Consider the following 25,269-nt stretch of genomic DNA (forward strand, 5'->3'; position numbering starts at 1 on the left):
CCCCAAAGGAAAAGGCAGCCCCCCACATATAATGACTGTGAGTAAGATGAAAAGACAAAACGTAGGGATGAAATAGATTCAGCAAAGTGGGGCCCGATATTCTAGGACAGAGCGAGGACAGTAAAGCGAACTTTGCAGTCTACAAAAAACCCTAAAGCAAAAACCACGCAAAGGGGGCAAAAAAGACCCACCGTGCCGAACTAACGGCACGGCGGTACACCCTTTGCGTCTCAGAGCTTCCAGCAAAACAAAAGACAAGCTGGACAGAAAAAAAGCTACAAAATAGCAAAAGGCACTTAGCTATACAGAGCAGCAGGTCACAGGAACAATCAGGAGAAGCTCAGATCCAACACTGAAACATTGACAAGGAGCAAGGATAGCAGCATCAGGCGGAGTTAAGTAACGAAGCAGTCAACGAGCTCACCAGAACACCTGAGGGAGGAAGCTCAGAAGCTGCAGTACCACTTGTGACCACAGGAGTGAATTCAGCGACAGAATTCACAACACGCAGCGCTCTGGGCCTCATTCACACACGATGAACAGAAGCTCTTCTCCTGAATTCTGACCTGGCTGTCTTGTGCCAGCAGGGCATGAGTTAAACCTTGTTACTGAAGTTGCTGAGAGCTATGTCTCTCAGCTGATTTGGTTTTGGTAATCTCCGCTCCTATATAGACTCAGCTTTGTCTACAACTGTTGTCAGTGATCAGTTCTGCTGCCTGGCTTGAAGTGAGAAGGAGCGTGGCATTAGGAGCTTGGAGATAAATTTACAGAGATTGGTGTCTGCTGTTTTGGTTGCATGTTAAACCTGTTTTCCTTCCTAGTTTTTTCCTTCTCTTCCCTTCTCTGTGTTTCCTCTGTGGTTGTGTGAGCATTTGGTGAGTTTGAGACTTTTAGTTACCTTGTCTGTATACCTTGTTTAATTGTCATATTCATACACTGGTGCAGTCCACCTCCCTTGGGTGGAGAGGGGGCCACTGATAGGGTCTGCACAGGAGACAGGGATATGCTGGCGGCTCAGGCCTCCTAACCATTATAGGAATCCCTGAGATAAGGGAAAGCCAGGACCCCATTATAGTGGCAGGGATAGGTGCGGGTCCTAGTACGCCGTCCTGCCTCTTTATCGCCGTTAACGGCATGATAGTTTGGGTAAGTCAGGGTCAAAATCAATGTTAGTTTGGTGAGGCAGCACAGGCAAGTGGAGCCAAACAGCCAAGGCAGCTGGAAGGCCTGGCAGCAACAGCAACTGTGCTCAGGAGGTGGACTGGAGTGTTTATTGGCTGGAAACTGGAGGATATGGTTCCCGGCTGCGATCCAGAGGATATCGTGTACTGTGTATTGATGTGAATAGAAGATTAAAGAGATTTTGTGTTTGAACTTTGCTGGTTCACTGCCTCATCACTGCACAGGGTGCTACCGCTACACTACAATTGTTATGCCACATGAGAACAGCAGCCAATCACTGGCCACAAATGGGTTGCTTCATTCAACTTCCCTTGGATGAAACTTGGACATCCTAAGAGAAGTGAGAATGCCGAAGCCGCTGATTGAGTGTCATAACAGTGTTACACCAGCACCGAGATACCCAACACCAACATTGTTAGGATGGTGCAGGAGGTGAGTATCTGTTATTTTTATTTTGAACTGGGGAATACAGTATTTAATTAATGGTTACTCAAGTAATGGACAACTCTTCTAAGAGCAGAATCTTAAACACAAGCTTGTAATTAAATGTAATTAGCTGGGGCATAGGTATGCATACTTGCTAACTCTCCCAGGAGGATCCTGGAAAAAGAGGAGACCTCCTCGATTAGACTCTGTCATCAGCTGGCACTTTGGTGTCTAAGTGCTCATTTACGGATGGATAACAGAGGCGGGTAAGGAATGTGGACCTTAAAGAGGTTGTCCCCTACTAGGACAACCCCTTCTCATTCTGAATGTTTGCCCCCGTTAAAATAAAAACAATTATACTTACTCTGGCGCCTGAGCCATTCCACCAGTGTCGGCACTCCCAGCTCACGTTTTTCCTACCACCGTTCTGATTGTTGGTGCAGAAGAAAAAAAAAGCTGCAAAAACACAACATGTGAACATACCCTAAAACTTGGTGAGTGTGACTATAAGGGCTACCAAAATGCTCGTTGCTTCCATGTCCTGGATCCTGTGGCGAACCCAAAGGCACAACGACAACTTATAGAGACACTAATGTTATTCATGGTAATGCCTGTATTAAGAAATATGTGAACCTAGTGACAGCAATAATCCCGTGGGCTGTTTGTCTATCTCAATCTGGGCTTACAAGGAACATTCACCTAGATTGACATGGGTTTCCCAAGACTGGTAGACCCTAGCAGCCAAACATGTGCAAATAATAGAGGAAGAAAAACTGTGAAAACACCAATATTCAAGATTTGTCATGTACTGTACATTTTTAATTACTTCTCTACACAATCCCCACAACTCTACTTTTTATGGTGGGCAGCAGCAGATACCCTGTATATATTGATGTGATGCCAACAAAACATCTGTAAACTGAGTATTAATGGAATCTACTCTATATTGTGGCAGTGAGCACACTGAGGTCAACTCTCACAGAGGTGAACTGCAGATATGAAGAAGAGCAGAACATCCACAATGGCGATCACCGATCACAGACTCCACCAGGTAAGATATCAGAGAACAACGATGAAATTTAATAGACTCCGAGGACCGTCTGCCTCTTTGATGTATTATTATTTATTATTATAGCGCCATTTATTCCATGGCGCTTTAAATGTGAAAAGGGGTATACATAATAAAAACGAGTAAAGTAATCTTAAACAATACAAGATGTATACAGTAATATTATTAGCTGCAGAGCAAATCGAACCTTAAAGAAGTCAAAATCATGTCATTTAAAGAGTTTATACGAAGAATGGAATGTATCGCATATCCATAGAACAGAGGATAACCCGCTTATCGCTGATCCCAAGCCTCTATGAATGGAGCATAGCTGGAGCATGCACACCTCTGCTCCATTCATTATCAATTTACGTGTCGGCAGGGCGGGACTGGTCATCTGGCAATTCTGGCAAATGCCAGAAGGGCCTGTCTGGTCATGGGCCACTTTGTCTGCTACGTTGTTAACAGAATCGATGTTCTCAAGACACCCATACTGTCAAGAGTTGTGACGGAGGAATCATTAGAAATATTGGTCTTGTAGTAAATCCTGCTTTCCTCCATGAATGGTAATATTAGTAATATATCCCATCTGGTGCTTGGGGATGGGGACAGCAAAGGGCCTGTGTAATTTCAAATGCCAGGGCTGAATTTCAGTCCCAGTCCATACCTGTGTGGCGGAGAGCACATTCTCGACCTCCACTCAATTTAGTTCTTGGGACTGGTGGACCCTAAGCGATCAGGTGATCCAATCTAGGTACAAATCCTTTAATGTTTGTGAAAACACTCAACTATGCAGCTGGAAACTCATTACCTCCCTTACTTTGATGTGTCAAAGGGTTTTAATGGCAATTGAGGATCTGCTAAAAGCCCCTATCACCGTCATCGTTGTCTTCCCATGAAGCCCAGCTACATGCTGAGCTTCATAGAAGACCTTGAGTTTTAGCACTGCAATGGATAAATATTTCAGTACACTGCGATCAAACAACTGCAAGTTCAAGTTAATAAGGAGGACTAAAAAAAAAGTATACATTGTATTTCACTATTTTTATTATCACTGTTTTTTTGTATTATTTTATCTATTGTGTTTATTGCATTTTTAGGTTCCTTAAGAAATCCAGAAGAAGAAAGTAAGTATTGAATGTTACTTTCAAGAAAAGTAATTTAATTTCAAATTATAAATTAAAGGGGTCATCTAGTAGATAAATTCAATTTGACGTAAATGAGCTTAAAAGAGTAAGTTATCAACATACTAACATGTTTCTATTATCACTGATTATCATAGTGTCTTTCAAAGTTACAAATCCTTTTGCAAAACACGCCGTCCCTCATATGATTATAAGGCTGGAAAAAAATAGCTATGGATCTTGGAAGAAGAGGATGGAAAACCAAAAATTTAAAAATTTAAATTGTTCCCGTTATTAAAGGTCTAAATAATACATCGTCTTCTGCAGACATATTTCCTTTAAAAAGATTGGACGAGATTAGACATCTGTGATTTATTTTGTGATTTTGTCCATGCTCTTCTCGTGCAGCTGTATCGGTTACACATATTATATGTCCGCCTCTGTATCCTGCTCCACAATGTCTAAATGTTTTTTTCTGAATTTCACAAATGATTATTTTTCATCTTATGGTTTCATAATGCCTAATTGTGTGAATGTTAAATTATATAGGTATGTACTATTAATTGTTGGTTTTGCTTCCTTTACAGTAGATATAATGAAAAACCTCATGGACACCAACATTGAGGAACTCGGACGCCTTATAGTGAAGGTGCTTCAGTTCTCCAACCGGCCGGTGCAAGATGGTAAATCACATTATTAATTCATCCATTGTCTACATACATGGTAATGAAATGTGGAAAATGAGCAATCAGCTCATCTGTCCGGGTGACGGCAAAATACTACAGTAATAGCAACATACATTTCATTAGTATTTGGTGATATTTAGTATTTGGGCGGAAATGGGTCTTCCAAATGGACAATGACCCGAAGCATACTGCCAAAATGGTAATAAAGTGGCTTAAGGATAACAAAGTCAATTTTTGGAGCGGCCATCACAAAGCCCTGAGCTCAATCCTATTGAAAATGTATGGGCAAAGCTGAAAAGGCTGGTGCCAGCATGGCGACCTACAAACCTGGATCACACCAATGTCAGGAGGAATGGGCCCAAATTTCGACTAACTATTGTGAGAAGCTTGTGGAAGGATATCTATAATGTTTGACCCAAGTCATTCAGTTGAAGGGCAATAGTACCAAATACTATTGAAATGGATGTAACTTTTGACTTTGCAGTAAGTAATAAAAATGCCTTAAAAGATTCTCTCTCATTATTCTGGCATTTAGCAAATATTAATAATTATGGTAATCCTAATTGGCCTAAAATGGGAAAGGTTTATTCTGGTTTCAAGTCCAATATTGAGAAAAACATGCATACAGTATGTTTCTTTTTATACTGTGGATGGAAACTTCTGGTTTCAACTGTAGTGATGAAAAAAATAATTTGCTTCTTATTTGTTATCTACAAAGTCCTTTGTATCATAAATATATTACTGAATGATCTGGAATGTACACAAGGGTGAAGCTATCGTAGGTGCAGGGGTAATGGTGGCATAGGGTCTCTGACGACCTCTTCTGCCACATAAGACACCAGTATTATAAATTGGGATTCTATAAAGTTACTGAAGGTATGGTTCTCACCAGCAGTTCACTGTAAGTGACCCGATGAACTGCGGTGACCTCAAAGAGATCACCTCTAGAGCTCTGTGAGAAAATGACAACGTCGGACAGGTGAAGGATACGGTTGTTTATTATTTTAGGTTTTTTTTTACAGGGGACATGGGCTTCAATGGATTTCTTATTTGTTATCTACAAAGTCCTTGGTATCATAACTATATTACTGAATGATCTGGAATGTACACAGGGGTGAAGCTATCGGAGGTGCAGGGGTAATGGTGGCATCGGGTCTCTGATGACCTCTTCTGCCACATAAGACACCAGTATTATAAATTGGGATTCTATAAAGCTACTGAAGGTGTGGTTCCCACCGGCAGTTCACTGTAAGTGACCCGATGAACTGCAGTAACCTCAAAGAGATCACCTCTAGAGCTCTGTGAGAAAATGACGACGTCGGACAGGTGAGGGATAAGGTTGTTTATTATTTTAGGGGTTTTTTTTACAGGGGACATGGGCTTCAATGGATTAGGTGTATAGGTTAGTATAATAAGTAAGAAGTAACACACATCTGTTGTTTTTTTATGAAGCTTTCCATGTGTGTAAAGGGTTAATATTACAACGGGTGAATTCACTTTGGGGCTGACGTCACACGCTCAGTATTTGGTCAGTATTTTACATCAGTATTTGTAAGCTAAAACCAGGAGTGGAACAATCAGAGGAAAAGTATAATAGAAACATATGCACCACTTCTGCATTTATCACCCACTCCTGGTTTTGGCTTACAAATACTGATGTAAAATACTGACCAAATACTGATAGTGTGACAGCAGCCTGAATGTGGAATTAACCAAGCCACAGGATTGAATGAGGTGGCAGTGTGGCTTGACAGTTATTTATACACGAGCAATGCCAATTCACACTGACTAACAACCATGAATAAGGCTCCTCAGAGCTGAAACGCATCGGTTGCATTCACATTGGCCAGAGTCGCATAACACCATGATTTTTATCCACTTGATTCTTCAATGAACATTGGATTTTATATGCACTTACCAGCCATCACGTTGGATTTTTTTTTCTTTGTGTGTTATTCTATGAGGCTGTTCAGATCTGTGATTATTTTCTCATGCCACTTCAGCATGAGAGAACAATCACAGCATGCTGCGAGTGCATCCGAGAATCAAATCGAACTCACCCATACAAGTCTATGGGTGTGTATGAAACATCGGGCTGCACTCGGATGTCATCCGACTGCAGTGCGATTACTACAGATGCTGGCAATGTAGGAGATGGAGAAATTACTTTCTGCACCTGTTTATTTCATTTTGCTAGGAGAAGCTTGTCAATTTAGCTTTTTACAGTGGGGTAAGTAACTGCCTCCATATTGGCAGAACATTCCTTCCATTTGTTAAAGTCTGATTTTAACTAAAGCTGGATCCGACTCACTATTTAAATTTGTAGGCTAGGCCCAGAAAAGTGTAGGTTCCCATCTGAAGAGGTCAGTGGCAGATGGGCACACATGATTTGATCAACGACCTCAAGTAAAGTCTATATAGCAGTAATGCATTCCAACATTCATGCACTCAATGTTTGCATACCCAGAGTGTCATGGTTCATGTTTGAGCCATCAAGCTATGATTGTATGAAAGTGTATTTTATGCATATACTTTTTTGTTTTTTGTCTACTTTTTCAGCTTCATGTCCTGCAAGAAGGAATAGAAGTTTTATAGCACTTCAAGCTGATTTCCGGTCTAAAATGGACCAACTTGAGAAAGCAGTGGGAGGTATCTTAATATATACTTACCTTGTAATGTCTTCACATCCTGTTCCATCCAGATGTGTCCGGATCCCAGAATTCCAAGCGGAGGAAGATCACCGACCTCCATATTTGGACACTCAAGTGATGGACGTCTCAATATGGAAACTGCTGGTGGTACCAGCCTCTTGCATGGAACCACCAGCGGAACACCGTCGCACCACACACACACTGTATGCGACATTCGCACCACACAGACACTGTATACATAGTTACATAGTTAGATAGTTATTAAGGTTGAAGGAAGACTTTAAGTCCATCTAGTTCAACCCATAGCCTAACCTAACATGTTGATCCAGAGGAAGGCAAAAAAAAACCCTGTGGCATAGAGTAAGCTTCACCTTGGGGAAAAAAATTCCTTCCCGACTCCACATACGGCAATCAGACTAGTTCCCTGGATCAACGCCCTCTCAAGGAATCTAGTGTATATACCCTGTAACATTATACTTTTCCAGAAAGGTATCCAGTCCCCTCTTAAATTTAAGTAATGAATCACTCATTACAACATCATACGGCAGAGAGTTCCATAGTCTCACTGCTCTTACAGTAAAGAATCCGCGTCTGTTATTATGCTTAAACCTTCTTTCCTCCAGACGTAGAGGATGCCCCCTTGTCCCTGTCTCAGGTCTATGATTAAAAAGATCATCAGAAAGGTCTTTGTACTGTCCCCTCATATATTTATACATTAAAATAAGATCACCCCTTAGTCTTCGTTTTTCCAAACTAAATAGCCCCAAGTGTAATAACCTATCTTGGTATTGCAGACCCCCCAGTCCTCTAATAACCTTGGTCGCTCTTCTCTGCACCCGCTCCAGTTCAGCTATGTCTTTCTTATACACCGGAGACCAGAACTGTGCACAGTATTCTAAGTGTGGTCGAACTAGTGACTTGTATAGAGGTAAAATTATGTTCTCCTCATGAGCATCTATGCCTCTTTTAATGCATCCCATTATTTTATTTGCCTTTGTAGCAGCTGCCTGACACTGGCCACTGAATATGAGTTTGTCATCCACCCATACACCCAGGTCTTTTTCATTGACGGTGTTGCCCAGAGTTTTAGAATTAAGCACATAGTTATACATCTTATTACTCCTACCCAAGTGCATGACCTTACATTTATCCCCATTAAAGCTCATTTGCCATTTATCAGCCCAAGCTTCTAGTTTACATAAATCATCCTGTAATATAAAATTGTCCTCCTCTGTATTGATTACCCTGCAGAGTTTAGTGTCATCTGCAAATATTGAAATTCTACTCTGAATGCCCCCTACAAAGGGGCATTACGCCGTACGCAGCCTCTTGCGCGGTACCACCAGCGGAACACCTTTGTACAGGAGGAGCGCATGCCCAGTTTTTTGTGACCGCCGCTATGTCTGCACAAAAATGGCAGCAGTCTGATTTACTGCGTTTGCGTGAATTCCACGCAGGCGCAGTGAATCATTCGGCTGATCATGGCAGTAGATGCGCGACGTGTCTACAGGCAGAGGAAGCCGGACACATTTAAGGGGTTTTCCCACAAATTAAAGTTCATTTTAAAAATTGTCTGTGTGTGACCGTGTACGGAGCATACCACATCTCCTGGGCAGGGGAGGAAGCAAAAGACAATACTGACGTTACAGCAGGGGATCCCAGAGTATTTCTTTTGTCAGGTAAAATATTTCACTGACTGTTTTTAAACAATATTTTACCTCACAAAATGTATCCTCTGCGATCTCCTACTGTAATGTCAGTATTGTCTTTTGCTTCCTCCCCTGCCCAGGAGCTGTGATATGTTCGGTACACAGTCAGACACAGACAATTTTTAAAATGAACTTTCATTTGTGGGAAAACCCCTTTAAAAAGCAGATATCAATGCCAACATGGCTCCTCCTAAAAAGTACGCTAATGACAATGAAAGAAAAGAAGCAAAGGCACAACGTCGAAGACAACAAAGGGCAAATGAGACTCTTGATCAGCAACAGCATTGCTGGGACAAAAACAATGCATATAAGCGTAGGCGTCAAGCACATGAGTCCCCTGATGCAAAAGTCATTAGATTATCACAGGATGCCATAAGGCAACAACAGCGCCGCAAACAGAAATCTGCAGTCTTAACAAGAGACAGAGCACAGGAGGGAGACAGCTCAAACGCGACCGCACGTGAGGGAAGAACACAGCACAGAAAGGAGAGAGACAGCTGACAAGGGGATAGCACATGGGGCAGACAGGTCAAAGAAGAGAGCACAGAGGGGAGAAGTCAGCACATGGGGAAAGATAGAGTGGATAGATGGGTGTGCACATGGGGGAGAGATTCTCAATGCTGCAAAGCCTGCCCCCATCGAGACATTACCGCCCTCCTGATGCAATAGCATTGGGCCTCCATCTAGTCTGTCATAAATGTCTTCCTATAATGTACACTCTAAACTCTTCTATTCATTTTTATTATTTATTTTTTGCTTTTATCTTTTTTAGCCCTTTCGTCCACGAGACCCTCAAACCGTAAGTAATCAAAAATCCTATTTTACTGCTCCTCCTTAATACCTCCTGCACATTTTGTTCTTCTCCCCAGAAACAGTGCCACATCGGTCTATAGGTCATGTCTGGTATTGCAGCTCATTGACAGAAATTAATAATGAATTTTTTTTTCTAGCATTTTCTGAATACGACATCTACTTTTTGATGTCTCAAATCAAAGATGATGACTGGATTCATCTAATGAGGCCACTCGGCATTGAAGAACATATGAAGACATGTTGTACTCTCTATAGTAATAGACTAGAGCAAAAATACCAAATGCTACAGATCTGGCTAAATAGGCCTCAAGAAGGAATGAAGACCCATAGAGAACAGCTGGTAGATGTATTAATGGTCATCGGATATGAATACCTTGCTTCAATGTTTAAGAATGGGTCTATCAGATCCGGTAAGAAAAAATAACTCTCTGCAACTTATCTATTGACTCTTATTGTTACAACGGAGTGATTTTCTGATTTGGGGTGATGTTAGATGCGTGTAATAAAAAAAAATGGGGATAACTTTGTTGACTTTTTCACTTTTTCTGTCATCTCATATATTACATACATTGCAGAGGATATTGCAAATAAACCCCAACCAGTATCATAGCGATAATCCTGGTACAGTTATATCAAAGCCTATATAGAAACCTTGAAAATGAACAAGTTTAGAAATGCCTTACTGTTTCTAGCTGTTATCATTTTCCTGTAAGACCTTTGTCTTACATAGTGTTCATATGGTTTCCATGGAGCTCGAAGACTAGTGCCTACCCAGACCCTGGCCAAGTGTACGCAGTAGTTACTTTACAGGAGAGAACTTAGGAGAGAACTTAACTCCAAACATCTCAATCTTCTCTCTCCAGCCCATTCGTTTTTATACAGCAGTTAGCTGCTCAACTTATCTCCCTCCCTGTCAGCTCCTGACAAGCTGCTGTTACAGATCTTGCAAAATCACCAGCTCAGCATAGTCAGCTTTCAGTGCAGGTCTCCTAATGAGGGCACTCACTTTCCTGAGCATTGTGTTTGTCAAATGTCCTGTTATCGCTATATTAAAATATATAACAAAAAAATGGAACAGCACAATATCACTAAGCGAGTGCACAGGCCTTCTCAGCAAAGCATCCAATACTTTCCCCAATCCAGATAAAGAGAAAAAGAAAGGCAGCACTCCATAGACTTTTAAAGTGAAAAAATGTGGATTTTATTCAGACCCACATTTTATTCAGACTCACACGGACGCTCTCCCTGCTGTTAACAGAAACAGCAACAGAAACATTTTTGCAAAAGCACAGAACTACATAAAAGACATACAAAGATATTCTACAGCAACAAAATGGTGAAAAATGGTAATGAAGACATTTTAGAAAGTTGCTTTGAAAAGCAGTCGTTATTTTTTTTAATTTCCTAAAGCTGTGTAAATATGTGTGTTGTGTGCTGTAAGTGCCATTAATTACCGTATTTTTCGGACTATAAGATGCACCGGACCATAAGACGCGCCTAGGTTTTAGAGGAGGAAATTAGGGGGGAAAAATGAAGCAAAAAATGTGGTCAATTTTGTACTTAATGTCCCCTATCCTGGTAAATATGGTCCCCTCATCCCCATCCTGATACACATGGCCCTTCATCCATATCCTGGTATGCATGGTCCCTCACCCCAATCTTGCTATGCATGGCTCCCTCATCCCCATCCTGGTATGCTTGGCACCCTCATCCCTATCCTGCTCTGCATGACTCCCTCATCCCCATCCTGGCAGGAATGATCACCCTCATCCCTATACTGGGATGCAGGGTCCCCATCTCATCTAAGTATCCATGGCCCCATCCTTATCCTGGTATCCATGGCCCCATCCTTATCCTGGTATGATTGGCCCCATCCCAGTCCTGGCATGGATGGGGCCATGACTGATCAAAATCCCTCATGTATACATCAGAGAAAATTCCTTTTTGAGGAAGCCAATATGGCGAAACGGCGCTGTTGGGGTATTTGAGGGCATAATTATCAGGATCAACAGATTATGCAAGTAACATGATATAAATTACATATGGACAAGAACCGCTATAGGTGCACCCATTTGCACATAGTATGGGCTCTTAGTATTTAGACACCGCAACAAGGATTTTTGCACTAAGCATAAGTGTTGTTGGTGATATATTTAACATGTATTAAGATTCTTTGGTATTTACCAATATTGTGCATGTCCGAGTATTAATTATTACTGGTTTTCATGTCCCTCATCTATTTTATTTTGTGATGTTCCCTTGTTTTAGTTTTTGTAGTATTTAATGTGAAATAAATTATTGAATTTTAAATAAATACATGCTATTGGAATAAATTTTTCCTCTAATTTTCTCTGATGTATACAGGTCCTTCTCAAAAAATTAGCATATAGTGTTAAATTTCATTATTTACCATAATGTAATGATTACAATTAAACTTTCATATATTATAGATTCATTATCCACCAACTGAAATTTGTCAGGTCTTTTATTGTTTTAATACTGATGATTTTGGCATACAACTCCTGATAACCCAAAAAACCTGTCTCAATAAATTAGCATATTTCACCCATCCAATCAAATAAAAGTGTTTTTTAATAACAAACAAAAAAAACATCAAATAATAATGTTCAGTTATGCACTCAATACTTGGTCGGGAATCCTTTGGCAGAAATGACTGCTTCAATGCGGCGTGGCATGGAGGCAATCAGCCTGTGACACTGCTGAGATGTTATGGAGGCCCAGGATGCTTCAATAGCGGCCTTAAGCTCATCCAGAGTGTTGGGTCTTGCGTCTCTCAACTTTCTCTTCACAATATCCCACAGATTCTCTATGGGGTTCAGGTCAGGAGAGTTGGCAGGCCAATTGAGCACAGTAATACCATGGTCAGTAAACCATTTACCAGTGGTTTTGGCACTGTGAGCAGGTGCCAGGTCGTGCTGAAAAATGAAATCTTCATCTCCATAAAGCATTTCAGCCGATGGAAGCATGAAGTGCTCCAAAATCTCCTGATAGCTAGCTGCATTGACCCTGCCCTTGATGAAACACAGTGGACCAACACCAGCAGCTGACATGGCACCCCACACCATCACTGACTGTGGGTACTTGACACTGGACTTCAGGCATTTTGGCATTTCCTTCTCCCCAGTCTTCCTCCAGACTCTGGCACCTTGATTTCCGAATGACATGCAAAATTTGCTTTCATCAGAAAAAAGTACTTGGGACTACTTAGCAACAGTCCAGTGCTGCTTCTCTGTAGCTCAAAAGTGGCTTTACCTGGGGAATGCGGCACCTGTAGCCCATTTCCTGCACACGCCTGTGCACGGTGGCTCTGGATGTTTCCACACCAGACTCAGTCCACTGCTTCCTCAGGTTCCCCAAGGTCTGGAATCGGTCCTTCTCCACAATCTTCCTCAGGGTCCGGTCTCCTCTTCTCGTTGTACAGCGTTTTCTGCCACATTGTTTCCTTCCAACAGACTTACCATTGAGGTGCCTTGATACAGCACTCTGGGAACAGCCTATTTGTTGAGAAATTTCTTTCTGGGTCTTACCCTCTTGCTTGAGGGTGTCAATGATGGCCTTCTTGACATCTGTCAGGTCGCTAGTCTTACCCATGATGGGGGTTTTGAGTAATGAACCAGGCAGGGAGTTTATAAAAGCCTCAGGTATCTTTTGCATGTGTTTAGAGTTAATTAGTTGATTCAGAAGATTAGGGTAATAGGTCGTTTAGAGAACCTTTTCTTGATATGCTAATTTATTGAGACAGGTTTTTTGGGTTATCAGGAGTTGTATGCCAAAATCATCAGTATTAAAACAATAAAAGACCTGACAAATTTCAGTTGGTGGATAATGAATCTATAATATATGAAAGTTTAATTGTAATCATTACATTATGGTAAATAATGAAATTTAACACTATATGCTAATTTTTTGAGAAGGACCTGTACATGAGGGATTTTGATCAGTCATAGGTTTTTGAAGGGTGTCATGACCATTTTGGACTTTTAATATGCAATGGATGGGGCCATGCATACCAGGACTGGGATTGGGCCAATCATACCAGGATGCCAGAAAGAAATGAATATTCATTGCCCTCCACGCCCATGGGCGTGGTATGCAGTGAATATTCATTTCTCTTGAGCAGTAGGCACAGGAGTTAGCTGCATCCCCACCTCCACACCACAGCCAGAGCTGGTACATCCGGACTATAAGACGCACCCCCCCACCATTTTCCTCCACATTTTGGGAGGAATAAAGTGCGTCTTATAGTCCGAAAAATGCGGTACTTACTGATTGCCGCCTTGCCCAGCTTCTAGCGCTGCGCCAATCCTTTTCTCACTCACAGGACTGCTGGCTGACACTGGGTTTTATATGAGAGCCAGAAGTCGCTTTTACGATGTAATTCTGCGGACCCTTGTTCTGACGCTCCACAGGCTTACGTTGTAAAAGAATCTTCCATCTCACACAATGATCCTAGTGAGAAGAGGACTGGAGAGGTGCTATAAACCAGGAATCGGTAAGCATTTGATTGCTCTTACAGCACATAGATTTACGCAGGTTAGAAAGTTATAATGTGAGTGCTTTTTTCACTTTGCATTTAGGAAAGAAATGAACAATAAAAAAAAAATAATCTGTGCAAATATATACATAGACTGTAAAAAGTATACTCTTGATTTATATTTATAAAGCTAAAAGTGAAGATGCATGCAGGCTTCCTGAAAGACAATTCGAAAATATGGATTGAAAGAAATAAAAAATAAACTAGTTTTTAAATGCAGCGAGTGATGAATTCTTACTATATTTTATTTCCATTTTCTTCACAGCTCCTCAATTAAGATAATAGGATCACTACAGTAAGTACAAACTAAAAAGTATATGAAGTTACCATTGTCATTTTCACATAGTGTCAGACTTGGATGGTAAAGTCCCACCAGTAACATTGATTCTTGGGGCCCACTGTTCAGCTACATGCAAAAATAACCGGACACTGGTACACAAATTTATTTTTGCTTCTATATAATATTAATTCGGCTAGCTCCTTTAATCAATGACTAGATTATACCTTTCTCTGCTAATTGTGAAACAAGCGTAATAGTACTACTCATTAGCTGTCCTTCACAGTGGCCTACCGGAGGATTCTCCAGTTCTCCTGTGGGCCAGTCCAAATTTCACACATATTTCTATTGGTAACAAGAAAGATATCTTGATGCACTTAGATACAAGTGTGCGCAAGAACACACAGGCCATGTCATCAATTTATCACAGTGGGAATGAAAAAACATCAGCAGTCATCCTTAGAAAGGCTCGGACTGGCCCATAGGGTAAGAGGGGAATCCCCAGGTGGGCCTTTGTGAAGATCTGGGCTCCCGATGCCACTGTATGGGCAATACTTGGCATAATTCACTTGATTCCCTCTGTACAGAAAAATGCAGCATCTCATCATTCAGTAGCCAAACTACCCAGTTTATTTTTATATAGAGATATAGGTAAATTTGTGAACGAGATAGTGTAATATATGTGCGCAGGTGAAAAGTGGCCCCCCCCACCAAAGACAGTCACTGGTGGTCATAAGTCAAATTTTCTCACATACAAGGAAAACGAACCAATTATTTTGATTACACTTTAATCAAGAGTGTGGTCCGAGTGTCATTGTTTTTTCTCGTACGTGGAAACAAACAAACAAAAAGTTTCTCCACATTCTCCTGATAGTCCGTGAAAATTGGACCACATTCGGATGTCATTCGACTTTGGTCCGTTTTTTTTTATCATGGACCCATAGAATTGCATTGCTGAATTTGATCCAAGACTTGAATACAGACTTCTTATCTCCTCCTATGTTTAGCAGCCGCTCGCTGCACACAGGTGTTATGATCCGGTGACCTTGGAGCCGCATGGAACTTTCTCTGGAGTTGGTGTAAACTGTACTGACCGCAAATCCTGAACTTAACACCGCAACTAGAAGTAGCCGAGGGGTGTGCCTAACAAATCCTTGACACCTCGACACAGCCGGAGGACTAAATACCCCTATAGATGGAAATAGGAATTCTACCTTGCCTCAGAGCAGAACCCCAAAGGATAGGCAGCCCCCCACAAATATTGACTGTGAGTAGTAGAGGAAAAGACACACGCAGGCAGGAAACAAGATTTAGCAAAATAGGCCACTCTAGCTAAAATAGGAAAGGATAGGACAGAATACTAAGCGGTCAGTATTAAAATCCTTCCAAAAATATCCACAGCAGAAAATACAAAAAATTCCACCATCTAACTAAAGATGTGGAGCGTATATCTGCAACTCCAGAGAATCCAACAAGACTGAGAAAACACTGACACAGTCTAAGCTGGACAAGAGAAAACAAATGAATAGCACAGAATTATTAAGCACACAGCATGTGTGCCACAGAAACAAAAACCAGACCCTTATCTTTGCTGAAATGGCAGCAAGGCAGGAGGAACCAGACAAAGATCTAAAACCTCCCAGAACCATGGACAACTGGCAAGGACTAATGAATCCTGCACACCTAAATACCCCAGTCAGAACTGCAATCAGCAGAAACACCTGACTAGGACTGCAACTCAGGGACAACTGCATTACCACCTGCAACCACTGGAGGGAACCCAAAAGCAGAATTCACAAAACACAGGATTACAAAGCAGCAGTGACTCCATGTTGAAAGGAAAGGGAGAACAAGTACAATATCAGTGTAGGCACGCTGTCATCTCCTCCTGTGTGTAGAGGCCGCACGCTGCTGTGTGATCTTTTGTGCGAGTGGCTGCTATACAAAGGAACGGCACATGCACACGGCACATGCACACACATGCTATACATGACGGCACATGCACATAGTGTCCGTGTGTGCATGTTTTCATCTCTCTCCTAAGTGTAAACGTAGGCACTACTAGAAGGGGTGGTGCACAAGTAGGGGCCCAAGCCGTATTGAATATAGTGATAAACTCGGCACACACCAATTTGCTTGCAGTGAACAAAGGGGGGTGCGCGCACACCGTGGACGCAGTACCCACCGCTTGTCCAGTGTGACACGGGACAAGCGGTGGATACTGCGTCCACGGTGTGCGCGCACTGGCCTTCTCCCACTGTGCGGTCTGCTCCTCCTCTACTCATAGGAGCCATTCCTCTGTAACAGGGACTGTTTGTCCACCACATACATTGGGGCACCCTAGTATTTAACTAAGTGAGGTACATTGTTGTGAATTCTGTTGCCAAGCTCCCTCCTGTGGTCGTGAGTGGTACTTCGGCTGGTTCTGTCTATGAGCTTCCTTTGGTGGATGAGAGTGGTACTGCGGCTTCTGTGTTTCCTTCCTCAGGTGATGAGGTTAAGTCGTTAGGTGCTGCTCTATTTAACTCCACCTAGTGCTTTGATCCTGGCCTCCAGTCAATGTTCCAGTATTGGTCTTGCTTTCTCCTGGATCATTCCTGTGGCCTGTCTATCCTGCATAAGCTAAGTTTTGCTTGTGTTATTTTTGTTTGCTATTTTTTCTGTCCAGCTTGCTATATTGGTTTTTCTTGCTTGCTGGAAGCTCTGGGACGCAGAGGGAGCACCTCCGTACCGTTAGTCAGTGCGGAGGGTCTTTTTGCCCCCTCTGCGTGGTTGTTTGTAGGGTTTTGTGTTGACCGCAAGGCAATCTTTCCTATCTTCGGTCTGTTCAGTAAGTTGGGCCTCACTTTGCTAAATCTATTTCATCTCTGCGTTTGTATTTTCATCTCAACTCACAGTCATTATATGTGGGGGCTGCCTTTTCCTTTGGGGTATTTCTCTGAGGCAAGGTAGGCTTATTTTTCTTTCTTAGGGCTAGCTAGTTTCTCAGGCTGTGCTCGAGGCGCATAGGACTGGTCAGGAGCGCTCCACGGCTACCTTTAGTGTGGTTGGATAGGATTAGGGATTGCGGTCAGCAAAGTTCCCACGTCTCAGAGCTCGTCCTATGTTTTTGGTAATTGTCAGGTCACTTTGTGTGCTCTGAACTACAAGGTCCATTGTGGTTCTGAATCACCTGTTCATAACAGTACTGGAGGCCCAAAGTACTAATGCTTCTCAATAGATGGAAAAGAGAAGTTCTGAGACCATTTTTTTTTCTTTGCACTGTGTTTTGTCTTTCTTTTCCCCTTTACATCAGGGTGGTTCAGAACACAGGTGTGGACATGGACATTCAGGGTCTGTTCTCTTTGATGGATAATCTCGCTATAAATGTACAGAACATTCAAGATTTAGTGGTTCAGAATCCTATGTTAGAACCTAAAATTCCTTTTCCTGAGTTATTTTCTGGAGATAGAGCTAAGTTTTTGAATTTTAAAAATAATTGTAAACTATTTCTGGCTTTGAAACCCCGCTCCTCTGGTGACCCAGTTCAACAAGTTAAGATCATTATTTCTTTGTTACGTGGCGACCCTCAAGACTGGGCATTTTCCCTTGCGCCAGGAGATCCTGCATTATGTAATATTGATGCATTTTTTCTGGCGCTCGGATTGCTGTATGATGAACCTAATTCAGTGGATCAGGCAGAGAAAAATTTGCTGGCTCTGTGTCAGGGTCAGGATGAGATAGAGATTTATTGTCAGAAGTTTAGAAAGTGGTCCGTGCTCACTCAATGGAATGAATGTGCGCTGGCAGCTATTTTCAGAAAGGGTCTCTCTGAAGCCCTTAAGGATGTCATGGTGGGATTTCCTATGCCTGCTGGTCTGAATGAGTCTATGTCTTTGGCCATTCAGATCCATCGATGCTTGCGTGAGCGTAAATCTGTGCACCATTTGGCGGTATTATCTGAGCATAAACCTGAGCCTATGCAGTGGACTTTGACCAGAGCTGAAAGGCAAGAACACAGACGTCAGAATGGGCTGTGTTTCTACTGTGGTGATTCCACTCATGCTATCTCCGATTGTCCTAAGCGCACTAAGCGGTTCGCTAGGTCTGCCACCATTGGTACGGTGTTATGATAGGCAATTCAGTAACACAATGTACATAGCGATCAGAGCACATACAGTGATCTGACAATAACGCAAAATAATAGAACGAGCTCTGAGACGTGGGAACTCTGTAGACCGCAATCCCTAATCCTCTCCAAACACAACTAGAGGCAGCCGTGGATTGCGCCTAACGCTCCCTATGCAACTCGGCACAGCCTGAGAAACTAACTAGCCTGAAGATAGAAAAATAAGCCTACCTTGCCTCAGAGAAATACCCAAAAGGAAAAGGCAGCCCCCCACATATAATGACTGTGAGTAAGATGAAAAGACAAACGTAGGGATGAAATAGATTCAGCAAAGTGAGGTCCGATATTCTAGACAGAACGAGGATAGAAAAGATAACTTTGCGGTCTACACAAAACCCTAAAGAAAATCACGCAAAGGGGGCAAAAAGACCCTCCGTACCGAACTAACGGCACGGAGGTACACCCTTTGCGTCCCAGAGCTTCCAGCAAAACAAATAGACAAGCTGGACAGAAAAAATAGCAACAAATAGCAAAGAAGCACTTAGCTATGCAGAGCAGCAGGCCACAGGAATGATCCAGAGAAACACAAGTCCAACACTGGAACATTGACAGGAAGCATGGATCAAAGCATTAGGTGGAGTTAAGTAGAGAAGCAGCTAACGACCTCACCAGATCACCTGAGGGAGGAAACTCAGAAGCTGCAGTACCACTTTCCTCCACAAACGAAAGCTCCCAGAGAGAATCAGCCGAAGTACCACTTGTGACCACAGGAGTGAACTCTGCCACAGAATTCACAACAGTACGGTACAGTCGAAATTTCTTTTGTCCGTTACTTTGATCTGCTCTTTGTCTTCCTATTCTGTCATGGCATTTGTGGATTCAGGCGCTGCCCTGAATTTGATGGACTTGGAGTTTGCTAGGCGCTGTGGGTTTGTCTTGGAGCCCTTGCAGTGTCCTATTCCATTGAGAGGAATTGATGCTACGCCTTTGGCCAAGAATAAGCCTCAGTATTGGACCCAGCTGACCATGTGCATGGCTCTTGCGCACCAGGAGGATATTCGCTTTCTGGTGTTGCATAATCTGCATGATGTGGTCGTGTTGGGGTTGCCATGGCTACAAGTCCATAACCCAGTATTAGATTGGAAATCAATGTCTGTGTCCAGCTGGGATTGTCAGGGGGTACATGGTGATGTTCCATTTCTGTCTATCTCATCATCCACCCCTTCTGAGGTCCCAGAGTTCTTGTCTGATTACCGGGATTTATTCGATGAGCCCAAGTCCAATGCCCTACCTCCTTATAGGGATTGTGATTGTGCTATCGATTTGATTCCTGGTAGTAAGTTTCCTAAGGGTCGACTGTTTAATTTGTCTGTACCTGAGCACGCCGCTATGCGGAGTTACGTGAAGGAGTCCTTGGAGAAGGGTCATATTCGCCCGTCATCGTCGCCATTGGGAGCAGGGTTCTTTTTTGTGGCCAAGAAGGATGGTTCGCTGAGACCTTTGTTGTGAATTCTGTGGCTGAATTCACTCCTGTGGTCACAAGTGGTACTGCAGCTTCTGAGCTTCCTTCCTCAGGTGTTCTGGTGAGCTCATTAGCTGCTTCGTTACTTAACTCCACCTGATGCTGCTATCCTTGCTCCTTGTCAATGTTCCAGTGTTGGATCTGAGCTTCTCCTGATTGTTCCTGTGACCTGCTGCTCTGTATAGCTAAGTGCTTTTTTGCTATTTTGTTGCCTTTTTTCTGTCCAGCTTGTCTTTTGTTTTGTTGGAAGCTCTGAGACGCAAAGGGTGTACCACCGTGCCGTTAGTCCGGCACGGTGGGTCTTTTTTGCCCCCTTTGCGTGGGTTTTGCTTTAGGGTTTTTTGTAGACTGCAAAGTTCGCTTTACTGTCCTCGCTCTGTCTATGATTATCGGGCCCCACTTTGCTGAATATATTTCATCCCTACGTTTTGTCTTTTCATCTTACTCACAGTCATTATATGTGGGGGGCTGCCTTTTCCTTTGGGGTATTTCTCTGGGGGCAAGTCAGGCCTATTTTTCTATCTTCAGGCTAGCTAGTTTCTTAGGCTGTGCCGAGTTGCATAGGTAGTGGTTAGGCGCAATCCACAGCCACTTTTAGTTGTGTTTAGGATAGGATCAGGTGTGCAGTCTACAGAGTTTCCACGTCTCAGAGCTCGTTCTTTTGTTTTTGGGTATTTGTCAGATCACTGTGTGCGCTCTGATCGCTAGGCACACTGTGTCTCTGGATTGCCTTCATTACACCTTTCATTAGCAGACATAACAGTACTAGGAGCCCTCTAATGATTCTCAATAGAGGGAAAGAAAAAGTTCTGACATCATTTTTTTTTTCTCTGCTCTGTGTTCACTTTTTTTTTTCCCCTAGACATTTGGGTGTTTCTGGACACAGGTGTGGACATGGATTTTCAGAGTCTGTGCTCTTCAATGGATAATCTCGTTACAAATGTACAAAGGATTCAAGATACTATTGATCAGAAATCTATGTTAGAACCAAGAATTCCTATTCCTGATTTGTTTTTTGGAGATAGAACTAAGTTTCTAAGTTTCAAAAATAATTGTAAGCTATTTCTGGCCTTGAAACCTCATTCTTCTGGTAATCCTATTCAACAGGTTTTGATTATTATTTCTTTTTTGCGCGGCGACCCTCAAGACTGGGCATTTTCTCTTGCGCCAGGAGACCCTGCATTGAGTAGTGTCGATGCGTTTTTCCTGGCACTCGGATTACTGTACGATGAGCCTAATTCAGTGGATCAGGCTGAGAAAAATTTGCTGGCTTTGTGCCAGGGTCAGGATGATATAGAAGTATATTGTCAGAAATTTAGGAAATGGTCAGTACTCACTCAGTGGAATGAATCTGCGCTGGCAGCTTTGTTCAGAAAGGGTCTCTCTGAGGCTCTTAAGGATGTCATGGTGGGATTTCCTATGCCTGCTGGTTTGAATGAGTCTTTGTCTTTAGCCATTCAGATCGGTAGACGCTTGCGCGAGCGTAAATCTGTGCACCATTTGGCGGTATTGCCTGAGGTTAAACCTGAGCCTATGCAGTGCGATAGGACTATGACCAGAGTTGAACGGCAGGAATACAGACGTCTGAATGGGCTATGTTTCTACTGTGGTGATTCCACTCATGCTATTTCCGATTGTCCTAAGTGCACTAAGCGGTCCGCTAGGTCTGCCGTCATTGGTACTGTACAGTCCAAATTCCTTCTGTCCATTACCTTGATATGCTCTTTGTCGTCGTTTTCTGTCATGGCGTTTGTGGATTCAGGCGCTGCCCTGAATCTGATGGATTTGGATTATGCTAAACGTTGTGGGTTTTTCTTGGAGCCTTTGCGGTGTCCTATTCCATTGAGAGGAATTGATGCTACACCTTTGGCCAAGAATAAACCTCAGTACTGGGCCCAGCTGACCATGTGCATGGCTCCTGCACATCAGGAAGTTATTCGCTTTCTGGTGTTGCATAATCTGAATGATGTGGTCGTGTTGGGGTTGCCATGGCTACAAACCCATAATCCAGTATTGGATTGGAATTCCATGTCGGTATCCAGCTGGGGTTGTCAGGGGGTACATGGTGATGTTCCATTTTTGTCGATTTCGTCATCCACCCCTTCTGAGGTCCCAGAGTTCTTGTCTGATTATCAGGATGTATTTGAAGAGCCCAAGTCCGATGCCCTACCTCCGCATAGGGATTGTGATTGTGCTATCAATTTGATTCCTGGTAGTAAATTCCCTAAAGGTCGATTATTTAATTTATCCGTGCCCGAACACGCCGCTATGCGCAGTTATGTGAAGGAATCCCTAGAGAAGGGACATATTCGCCCATCGTCATCACCACTGGGAGCAGGGTTCTTCTTTGTAGCTAAGAAGGATGGTTCGCTGAGACCGTGTATTGATTACCGCCTTCTTAATAAGATCACTGTTAAATTTCAGTATCCCTTGCCATTGTTATCTGACTTGTTTGCTCGGATTAAGGGGGCTAGTTGGTTCACTAAGATAGATCTTCGTGGTGCGTATAATCTGGTGAGAATCAGGCAAGGAGATGAATGGAAAACTGCATTCAATACGCCCGAGGGTCATTTTGAGTATCTAGTGATGCCGTTCGGACTTGCCAATGCTCCATCAGTGTTTCAATCCTTTATGCATGACATCTTCTGTGAGTACCTGGATAAATTCCTGATTGTTTACCTTGGAAACATATCTGAGATGTTTTGTTTCTGCAGACCAGGATGATTGGGTGTCCTTTTTGCCGTTGACTGAGTTCGCCCTTAATAATCGGGCCAGCTCGGCTACCTTGGTTTCTCCATTTTTCTGCAATTCTGGGTTCCATCCTCGTTTCTCTTCAGGACAGGTTGAGTCTTCGGACTGTCCTGGTGTGGATTCTGTGGTGGACAGGTTGCAGCAGATCTGGACTCAGGTAGTGGACAATTTGACCTTGTCCCAGGAGAAGGCTCAACTTTTCGCTAATCGCAGACGCCGTGTGGGTCCCCGACTTCGTGTTGGGGATCTGGTTTGGTTATCTTCTCGTCATATTCCTATGAAGGTTTCCTCTCCTAAATTTAAACCTCGTTTTATTGGTCCGTATAGGATTTCTGAGGTTCTCAATCCTGTGTCTTTTCGTCTGACCCTCCCAGACTCCTTTTCCATACATAATGTATTCCATAGGTCGTTGTTGCGGAGATACGTGGCACCTATGGTTCCATCTGTTGAGCCTCCTGCCCCGGTTTTGGTGGAGGGGGAATTGGAGTATATTGTGGAGAAGATTTTGGATTCTCGTGTTTCTAGACGGAAACTCCAGTATCTGGTTAAATGGAAGGGTTATGCTCAGGAAGATAATTCCTGGGTTTTTGCCTCTGATGTTCATGCTCCCGATCTTGTTCGTGCCTTTCATGCGGCTCATCCTGGTAGGCCTGGGGGCTCTGGTGAGGGTTCGGTGACCCCTCCTCAAGGGGGGGGTACTGTTGTGAATTCTGTGGCTGAATTCACTCCTGTGGTCACAAGTGGTACTGCAGCTTCTGAGCTTCCTTCCTCAGGTGTTCTGGTGAGCTCATTAGCTGCTTCGTTACTTAACTCCACCTGATGCTGCTATCCTTGCTCCTAGTCAATGTTCCAGTGTTGGATCTGAGCTTCTCCTGATTGTTCCTGTGACCTGCTGCTCTGTATAGCTAAGTGCTTTTTTGCTATTTTGTTGCCTTTTTTCTGTCCAGCTTGTCTTTTGTTTTGCTGGAAGCTCTGAGACGCAAAGGGTGTACCGCCGTGCCGTTAGTCCGGCACGGTGGGTCTTTTTTGCCCCCTTTGCGTGGGTTTTGCTTTAGGGTTTTTTGTAGACTGCAAAGTTCGCTTTACTGTCCTCGCTCTGTCTAAGATTATCGGGCCCCACTTTGCTGAATCTATTTCATCCCTACGTTTTGTCTTTTCATCTTACTCACAGTCATTATATGTGGGGGGCTGCCTTTTCCTTTGGGGTATTTCTCTGGGGGCAAGTCAGGCCTATTTTTCTATCTTCAGGCTAGCTAGTTTCTTAGGCTGTGCCGAGTTGCATAGGTAGTGGTTAGGCGCAATCCACAGCCACTTTTAGTTGTGTTTAGGATAGGATCAGGTGTGCAGTCTACAGAGTTTCCACGTCTCAGAGCTCGTTCTTTTGTTTTTGGGTATTTGTCAGATCACTGTGTGCGCTCTGATCGCTAGGCACACTGTGTCTCTGGATTGCCTTCATTACACCTTTCATTAGCAGACATAACAGACCTTGTATTGATTACCGCCTTCTAAATAAAATTACGGTCAAATTTCAGTACCCCTTGCCGCTGCTGTCTGATTTGTTTGCTCGGATTAAGGGGGCTAGTTGGTTCACCAAGATAGATCTTCGTGGTGCATATAATCTTGTGCGTATTAAACGGGGCGATGAATGGAAAACAGCATTTAATATGCCCGAAGGCCATTTTGAGTACCTGGTTATGCCATTCGGGCTTTCTAATGCTCCATCGGTGTTTCAGTCCTTTATGCATGACATCTTCCGAGAGTACCTGGATAAATTCCTGATTGTATACTTGGATGATATTTTGGTCTTCTCGGATGATTGGGAGTCTCATGTGAAGCAGGTCAGAATGGTGTTCCAGGTCCTGCGTGCGAATTCTTTGTTTGTGAAGGGGTCAAAGTGTCTCTTTGGTGTTCAGAAGGTTTCATTTTTGTGGTTCATTTCTTCTCCTTCTACTATCGAGATGGACCCTGTTAAAGTTCAGGCCATTTATGATTGGACTCAGCCAACATCTCTGAAGAGTCTGCAGAAGTTCCTGGGCTTTGCTAATTTTTATCGTCGCTTCATCAATAATTTTTCTAGTATTGCTAAACCGTTGACTGATTTAACCAAGAAGGGTGCTGATGTGGTCAATTGCTCTTCTGCTGCTGTGGAAGGTTTTCAGGAGTTGAAGCGTCATTTTTCTTCTGCCCCTGTGTTGTGCCAACCAGATGTTTCGCTTCCGTTCCAGGTCGAGGTTGATGCTTCTGAAATTGGAGCAGGGGCTGTTTTGTCGCAGAGAAGTTCTGATTGCTCGGTGATGAAACCATGCGCCTTCTTTTCCAGGAAATTTTCGCCTGCTGAGCGAAATTATGATGTTGGCAATCGAGAGTTGCTAGCCATGAAGTGGGCATTCGAGGAGTGGCGTCATTGGCTTGAAGGA

At 43.0% G+C, this 25,269-nt stretch overlaps 1 protein-coding gene across 2 annotated transcripts in view; it reads left to right on the forward strand.

Annotated features, from left to right (window-relative positions):
- The window catches only part of LOC138657215 (uncharacterized), an 88,269-nt gene that overhangs the window by 58,559 nt on the left and 4,441 nt on the right, over positions 1-25,269 (forward strand). For both annotated transcript variants that reach the window (XM_069744860.1, XM_069744859.1), the window contains exons 4-10: positions 2,564-2,659; positions 3,757-3,783; positions 4,368-4,463; positions 7,026-7,115; positions 9,599-9,625; positions 9,777-10,049; positions 14,460-14,489. In XM_069744860.1, the coding sequence (XP_069600961.1) occupies positions 2,564-2,659; positions 3,757-3,783; positions 4,368-4,463; positions 7,026-7,115; positions 9,599-9,625; positions 9,777-10,049; positions 14,460-14,476 (626 nt within the window). In that variant the 3' untranslated portion in view covers positions 14,477-14,489. The remainder of the gene's footprint in view (positions 1-2,563; positions 2,660-3,756; positions 3,784-4,367; positions 4,464-7,025; positions 7,116-9,598; positions 9,626-9,776; positions 10,050-14,459; positions 14,490-25,269) is intronic.

The sequence above is a fragment of the Ranitomeya imitator genome, chromosome 1 (genome assembly GCF_032444005.1).
Source record: "Ranitomeya imitator isolate aRanImi1 chromosome 1, aRanImi1.pri, whole genome shotgun sequence".
Lineage (NCBI taxonomy): Eukaryota > Metazoa > Chordata > Amphibia > Anura > Dendrobatidae > Ranitomeya > Ranitomeya imitator.